Source organism: Mchenga conophoros, linkage group LG3, assembly GCF_057382185.1.
Source record: "Mchenga conophoros isolate Kocher_MC1m ecotype Shallow Benthic linkage group LG3, M_conophoros_male_GT1.1, whole genome shotgun sequence".
Taxonomy (NCBI): Eukaryota; Metazoa; Chordata; class Actinopteri; order Cichliformes; family Cichlidae; genus Mchenga; species Mchenga conophoros.
This window is the reverse complement of record NC_140528.1, coordinates 51,073,148-51,081,491: the sequence shown is the minus strand read 5'-3', so window position 1 is coordinate 51,081,491 and position 8,344 is coordinate 51,073,148. Positions and strand designations below refer to the sequence as shown.

The 8,344-nt window shown below is 42.1% G+C and overlaps 1 protein-coding gene across 2 annotated transcripts in view; it reads left to right on the top strand.

The window, feature by feature from the left end:
• Positions 1 to 298: 298 nt before the first annotated feature.
• The window catches only part of LOC146579284 (tripartite motif-containing protein 16-like), a 70,323-nt gene continuing 62,277 nt past the window's right edge, over positions 299 to 8,344 (top strand). The window contains exons 1-2 of one of the 2 annotated variants that reach the window (XM_085269243.1): positions 299 to 845; positions 1,392 to 2,417. In XM_085269243.1, coding sequence (XP_085125369.1) covers positions 299 to 845; positions 1,392 to 2,002 — 1,158 coding nt within the window. In that variant the 3' untranslated portion in view covers positions 2,003 to 2,417. Of the gene's footprint in view, positions 1,288 to 1,391; positions 2,418 to 8,344 lie in introns of those variants that run through there. The other variant, XM_085269242.1, reaches the window with a different exon arrangement.

Sequence of the window (8,344 nt, the reverse complement as noted above, 5' to 3'; positions counted from 1 at the left end):
TCTCCTCCATTCACTCCTCTTATTTAACTTGCACCACTCTCCTCTCCAGATTTGCTGAAGCCTTTGAAAGGTAACTTAATGGTGCCGTAAAGGATAAGGCACCACTGGAAACACAGCACCTCCTCTCTGTTCACACGTTTCCTCGTTCCCTTACCTTCAGATCTGCAGTTTAAAGATGGGTGTAACCAACATGTGGTGACGTGTAAGAGCTGAGAGGCTCCATTCAGAAATCAGAGCTCAGACTAGTTTCAGTTGTAAGGAAGTGAAACTCACACAGTCACTGACACTGAGAGGAGAAATGGCAGAGAAAGGAGTTCAGCTGGACCGAGAAACCTTCTCTTGTTCAATCTGTTTGGATTTACTGAAGGATCCGGTGACTACAACCTGTGGACACAGCTACTGTATGAACTGTATTAAAACCCACTTTGATGAAGAGGACAGGAAGGGAATCCACAGCTGCCCTCAGTGCAGGAAGACTTTCATACCGAGGCCTGTCCTGGAGAAAAACACCATGTTAGCAGCTTTAGTGGAGCAGCTGAAGAAGACTGGACTCCAAGCTGCTCCAGCTGATCACTGCTATGCTGGACCTGAAGATGTGGCCTGTGATGTCTGCACTGGGAGGAAGCTGAAAGCCATCAAGTCCTGTCTGGTGTGTCTGATCTCCTACTGTGAGAAACACATACAGCTTCATCTGGAGTCTCCTGCCTTTGAAAAACACAAGCTGGTGGCCCCCTCCAAGAAGCTCCAGGAGAACATCTGCTCTCGTCATGATGAGGTGATGAAGATTTTCTGTCGTACAGATCAGCAGAGTATCTGTTATCTCTGCACAATGGATGAACATAAAGGCCATGAAACAGTCCCAGCTGCAGCAGAAAGGACTGAGAAGCAGAAGGAGCTCGAGGTGAGACGACTAAACATCCAGCAGAGAATCCAGGAGCGAGAGAAAGATGTGAAGCTGCTTCAACAGGAGGTGGAGGCCATCAATGGCTCTGCTGATAAAGCAGTGGAGGACAGTGAGAAGATGTTCACTGAGCTGATCCGTCTCATCCAGAAAAGAAGCTCTGATGTGAAGCAGCAGGTCAGATCCCAGCAGGAAACTGAAGTGAGTCGAGTCAAAGAGCTTCAGGAGAAGCTGGAGCAGGAGATCGCTGAGCTGAAGAGGAAAGACGGCGAGCTGGAGCAGCTCTCACACACAGAGGATCACAACCAGTTTCTACACAACTACCCCTCACTGTCAGCACTCAGTGAGTCTACACACTCATCCAGCATCAGTATTCGTCCTCTGAGGTACTTTGAGGATGTGACAGCAGCTGTGTCAGAGACCAGAGATAGACTCAGACATAAACTACAGGACATTCTGAGAGAGGAATGGACAAACATCTCACTGACAGTCACTGAAGTGGATGTTTTACTGTCACCACCAGAGCCAAAGACCAGAGCTGGATTCTTAAAATTTTCATGTCAAATCACACTGGATCCAAAGACAGCAAACACACATCTGTTATTATCTGAGGGAAACAGAAAAGCAACTTTAATGAAAAAACAACAGTCTTATTCTGATCACCCAGACAGATTCACTGTAATGTGTCAGGTCCTGAGTAGAGAGAGTCTGACTGGACGTTGTTATTGGGAGGTGGAGTGGAGAGGGAGAGGAGTTGAAGTAGCAGTCACATACAAAAATATCAGCGGAGTAGGGAGGTCAAATGAATGTGCACTTGGTGGAAATGACAAGTCTTGGTCATTACGTTGTGAGAAAAACAGTTACACATTTTGGCACAACAATGTCCAAACTGTCCTCTCAGGTCCTCGGTCCTCCAGAGTAGGAGTGTACCTGGATCACAGAGCAGGTATTCTGTCTTTCTACAGCGTCTCTGAAACCATGACTTTCCTCCACAGAGTCCAGACCACATTCACTCAGCCGCTCTATGCTGGACTTTGGTTTTTTCACAGTATTATATTGTACTCTGGTGGAGACACCGCAGAGTTCACAAAACGGAAATAGACAAAAAAATTTCTTAAGAACAGTTGGTTTGGATTACTTTTCAGTTTCTTTGTTCTCCAACATTGTTTCTCATAGCTCATTGTTGTTCTGTTTCTTCTCTGCACAGACGTCACTTGCCAGTCACACTTTGTGGGTGCTACATTGACATCATATTGTTTGTTGTCTAGTTAATAAATTAATTGATTTTAACCGAGAAATATCTAAATTATATTTATATTTATCTGAAATTTTGTTCAAATTAAAGGAACTGTTTTTCTCTGTTTTAAAGAAAGAAAATTCAATCAATGTTCTGACTGTGTCAAAGTTGTTTACTATGAGGAATATGTAAATAAAATAATTTTACGTTTGATTCTTTTTGTTTTATTTCCTTTGAGAGGATTGATTTGAGTACATTTTCATTCCTATGATTAATAGGAAAATGAAATGAGACAGATGCGAGTTGATATGAACCAGGTATTTGCTGTCATCTAAACATGGAAGCCTCATTTATGTGACTTAGAGGTCATGGTGAAGAGACAGTTTAAAGATAAATCATATGCATTTGTTAGGTAAAATAACAAGAAAAGCTTTTTAATTGAAAACTGATTTAGTTCAAGAAAAACAACGGTGTTTTGATAACTTAGCACTTAGTTCCTCGTAATCTCTGCGGTGCATCGAACAGCCAATGCTTTCCATGATCAGAGGTAATTGCTTTGGCTTTATTCCAGTTGACCCCAGCATGTGTCACTGGGTCTCTAAACCAGAGGTTTTGGGTTATTTGGCACCTTTTGTTTGTAATTTAGGTCTGTCAAGCTTCTGTTGTCTTTGTGTCTCCATGTTTCCTGTTTTATTTTGAAAGAGACTTTTGTTCCTAGTTCATTGTATCTAGTTTTACTTCCTCCATCCTGGAGGAAGTTTTACTTCCTCCAGCCTGTACATACTTATAGTTATAGAATATTCACAACATACTTCATACCGTGTACATTATAACATACCATAATAGACCCATTTCTGTAATATACTCACATATCTATATTATTGCTAATATATATTGTAATATATCTATATCACTAAAGCACTTCTGGATGGATGCAAACTGCATTTCGTTGCCCTGTACCTGTGCATGTGCAATGACAATAAAGTTGAATTCTAATTCTATTCTATTCTATTATATCATGTGTATCAGCTTTCATGAGTTATTTACAAGATTCTGACCACTTATAAAATGTGTTCAGTGTGCTGCCCATTGTGTTGGATTGTCAATGCAACCCTCTTCTCCCACTCTTCACACACTGATAGCAACACTAGAGATGGACTGATCCGATATTACGTATCGGTATCGGTCCGATACTGACCTAAATGACTGGATCGGATATCGGAGAAAAATAAAAAATGTAATCCGATCCATTAAATATCACGAAAGCACCTCACAAAACTTGCAACACGCCGTAACTCACCTCAGAACGTTAGCATGTCGGAGCAGTATGCATCACGTGATAGAGCGGCGGTGGCATGCGGGACCTGTGGTCTGGATAGCATTTGGAGCTTCGCTAGCAACCTGGCATTTCATCTCCGACAAAGTTATCCCCAAGAGAAGTAAAGCAAGTGTGTAAGTCCATCTCTGAATGTTTGTAAAGCATTCCTGCGTTAAGCTTAACGAGCGACTGCCTCTCGCTCTCAGGCTGCTACTTCAATCGTGAAACTGCTTAAATGATCAGCTGATCGGCTTTTCTGTCGCGAGTCCGTCTTTGTTTTTGGCCCACTTTGCACCAGAAAGAGGAAACCAGCGGCTGAACAACAGCAGCACGTTTAAGCTTGATAAGCTGTTGTTAGAATTTATTTAATATTACTTTCTACACCAGGATCTTTTTCTACGTAGCTGACGCTGGTAACTGTGCAGGGGCGGATCTAGCAAAGTTTAGCCAGGGGGGCCGATAGGGCATTAACTGGGAAAAGGGGGCACAAAGACATACTTTTCTTTCTTATTCTCATTTAAAATGTCTAGCTTTTAATAAATAATTATCTGACACACAAAGTTTTAATCTGATGTAAAAGGAATAGAAGTCAATTACTGTATATAGTGACTATTAAGTCTAATATATATACCCTAGTAAGCTATAGTACTTTTTCCTTTGGGAAGGTACCATCTGTGCAGTCTGCAATTTTGTTGAAGAAAGATGTTGAATCTATTTAATATTTCTTGAAAAATAATTGATTTCTGTGCATTTTTTTTCACACTGCATCAAATTAAGGTTGATTACGTCGATTAAGCATCATGAGGTGGAGCGTGAGGGGGGGTTCCCTATTTTTTATTTATTTATTTTTGTTGTTGCTGGGAGTTGGAACCCTATTAGTTAGGTTGCTTAATATTTACGCTAAGTACTCTTTAAAATACCAGAATAGGGAGGATGGTGTAGGTTTAAGTTTATTAGATTGATCAGTATTGCTGAACTATGAAATATTTTTTTTTGCATACAGGTATAACAGAATAGCTTTAGTGTAGTTGTTGTTTTAAACTTGAGTATGAACTTGCAGACTTGCAAAATGCAGCAAGATATATTAAAAAACAGTTTTGTTGATTAAAAAACACTATATCGGATTCATATCGGTATCGGCAGACATCCAAATTTATGATATCGGTATCGGACATAAAAAAGTGGTATCGTGCCATCTCTAAGCAACACCGCAGGAGAAATGCCTGCACAGGCATCCAGTATCCGTAGTTTCATTCAAGCGTTTCATTCAAAATAGTCAACAGGGTCGCAAGAAGCGTGTGGAAAAACCAAGGCGCAAAATAACTGCCCATGAACTGAGAAAAGTCAAGCGTGCAGCTGCCAAGATGCCACTTGCCACCAGTTTGGCCATATTTCAGAGCTGCAACATCACTGGAGTGCCCAAAAGCACAAGGTGTGCAATACTCAGAGACATGGCCAAGGTAAGAAAGGCTGAAAGACGACCACCACTGAACAAGACACACAAGCTGAAACGTCAAGACTGGGCCAAGAAATATCTCAAGACTGGTTTTTCTAAGGTTTTATGGACTGATGAAATGAGAGTGAGTCTTGATGGGCCAGATGGATGGGCCCGTGGCTGGATTGGTAAAGGGCAGAGAGCTCCAGTCCGACTCAGACGCCAGCAAGGTGGAGGTGGAGTACTGGTTTGGGCTGGTATCATCAAAGATGAGCTTGTGGGGCCTTTTCGGGTTGAGGATGGAGTCAAGCTCAACTCCCAGTCCTACTGCCAGTTTCTGGAAGACACCTTCTTCAAGCAGTGGTACAGGAAGAAGTCTGCATCCTTCAAGAAAAACATGATTTTCATGCAGGACAATGCTCCATCACACGCGTCCAAGTACTCCACAGCGAGGCTGGCAAGAAAGGGTATAAAAGAAGAAAAACTAATGACATGGCCTCCTTGTTCACCTGATCTGAACCCCATTGAGAACCTGTGGTCAATCATCAAATGTGAGATTTTGTCACGGTTTGCGGGGGCAAGCCGTGTGGAATATATATAGGACCAAAAGGCGGCAGCTCTGGTGCAGGTGAGTGTTTATTAACAACAAAAATGCAAACAACAAAGGCGCTAGGAACATGAAACTGAAACCTAAACTGGGTAAACTAACACACAAACCAGGAATGACGGTGCAGGGAGGTCCGGGGAAATACATGCAGGGAGACCGAGGGGAAACAACACAGACGAACCAGCCACGAGGACACGGTAACACACACTATAAATACACATGCCAGGAATCAGGGGATGGGAAACAGGAGGGGAACACACCTGGAATACATGATAACTGACAAGGCAGGGGAAACGTAAACAGAACACACTGACATAAGACAGAGCCCTTCAAAGTAAAACAGGAAACACATACACGTAATGACACAGACTCAAAGACGCGGACTAAACACAGAGACTTACTACACTAAGGAAATGCACAAGCAGGGAAGACATCAACCAGAGGGAACACCACTAAATGCTAGAAAATACAAAACTATCAAAAGTACATAACCAAAAACACTGGGTCACCGACCCAGGACCATGACAGATTTACAAGGAGGGAAAACAGTACACCTCTCTGAACAGTGTCTGGGAGGCTGTGGTTGCTGCTGCACGCAATGTTGATGGTGAACAGATCAAAACACTGACAGAATCCATGGATGGCAGGCTTTTGAGTGTCCTTGCAAAGAAAGGTGGCTATATTGGTCGCTGATTTGTTTTTCTTTTGTTTTTGAATGTCAGAAATGTATATTTGTGAATGTGGAGATGTTATATTGGTTTCACTGGTAAAAATAAATAATTGAAATGGGTATATATTTGTTTTTTGTTACGTTGCTTAATAATTGTGCACAGTAATAGTCACCTGCACACATAGATATCCCCCTAAAATAGCTAAAACTACAAACTAAAAACTACTTCCAAAAACATTCAGCTTTGATATTATTGAGTTTTTTGGGTTCATTGAGAACATGGTTGTTGTTCAATAATAAAATTATTCCTCAAAAATACAACTTGCCTAATAATTCTGCACTCCCTGTAGGGGCAGTCCCCTTAAGGGAACGTCTTTATAATGAACAAACTGAGAAAGTACTCCTCAGATCCACTTAGTGCTTGCCGTGAATGTCGACCTCTGGGTTGGCCCCAATCCACTTTCCAGGAAACTGTTCATCTAGGAATGCTCGGACCTGGCACCCATAATGTGGTGGTGCACCATCTTGCTGGAAAAACTCAGGGAACGTGCCAGCTTCAGTGCATAAAGAGGGAAACACATCATCATGTAGCAATTTCAAATATCCAGTGGCCTTGGGGTTTCTATTGATGAAGAAAGGACCCACTATCGTTGTACCCCATATACCACACCAAACCATCACTTTTGTTGTTCCAACAGTCTTGGAGGGATCCATCCAATGTGGGTTAGTGTCAGACCAATAGCGGTGGTTTTGTTTGTTAACTTCACCACTCACATAAAAGTTTGCCTCATCAATGAAAAAAAAAGATCTTCTGCGTGAACTGAGGGTCCTGTTCCAATTTTTGTTTTGTGCATTCTGCAAATTCTGTGCGCTGATCTGGGTCATCCTCATTGAGATGCTGCAGTAGCTGGAGTTTGTAAGGGTGCCATTTGTGAGTAGCTAATATCCGCCGAAGGGATGTTCGACTAATGCCACTCTCCAGTGACATGCGGCGAGTGCTACGCTGTGGGCTCTTGCTGAATGAAGCTAGGACAGCCACTGATGTTTCTTCATTAGTGACAGTTTTCTTGCGTCCGCATTTTGGCAAATCCAACACTGAACCAGTTTCACGAAACTTGGCAAGCAGTTGGAGCATGGGAGATTGGGTGGTCTCGTATGGTGTCTTGCATTGAAATCTGCTGCAACGACCCGGTTACTGCATTCACCAGATATCAACACAATTTCGATCCGCTCCTCAAGTGTTAACCTCTTCGACATGTCAATGGCTGTGAACCAAGAGAAACTTGTAAATAACTCATGAAAGAATAAAGTTACGTTGAAACCAAGCACACCGTTGTTTTTCTTGTGACGTTACTAATAAGTTTGATGTGTCACATGGCCCTCTTCCTATTGAAAAAGCAAAAGTTGTATCCAAGATGGCCGACTTCTAAATGGCCACCATGGTCACCACCCATCTTGAGGAGTTTGCCCCCTCACATATACTAATGTGAGGGGGCATTAGTATGTGTTGCCGTGGCTGCATGTAGCAGGATCTCCCAATGCGCACTGGTAATAAAGCTTTGATAAAAGGATACTACAGCCTCATCTGACTCTTCTTCTCCAGCTGTGATATTAAAGGATCGGTGAGGTCAAGAAAGTTACCTTGACAGTCCCCACAGCTTCCCCAGAGGCTGAAATGGCCTGTTAGCCTGGGAGCTCAGCCTGGCCGTCTCAGCTTCCCATCTCCCCTGAGAGCTCAGGCAAATCAACCCAGCGAACTCCATCTTCTGCTAAAAGCTTTTGCGAGCTCATTCAGCCAGCTGTGGACTTCATTTTGCTAAGATTTTCACAATTCCAATTCCATTTTCAATTCTGTTTAACAATTCGATTCTTTATCGATTCTTTTTAAAAAAGAAGAACACTAAGGTCGATTAGCTTAGAACTTTGTTTTATATCTTCTCTTTGAACAAGATAGAAATTTAGTAACATGGCCTTACAAACCCAACAGTGAGATCTTAAGAGATCCAGCCTACGGCTCTTCAATGGGGTGTCACAGGGTCCCTGGGGAAAAAAATTGTAAATGTAAAATAATAAAATAAATATTCTTCAGTAGCAATAACAAAGTATAACATAAATTATTCTGTAGCAATTACACAAGAATATCCAGTAATGTCCCTGCCTACAATTAAACACATTC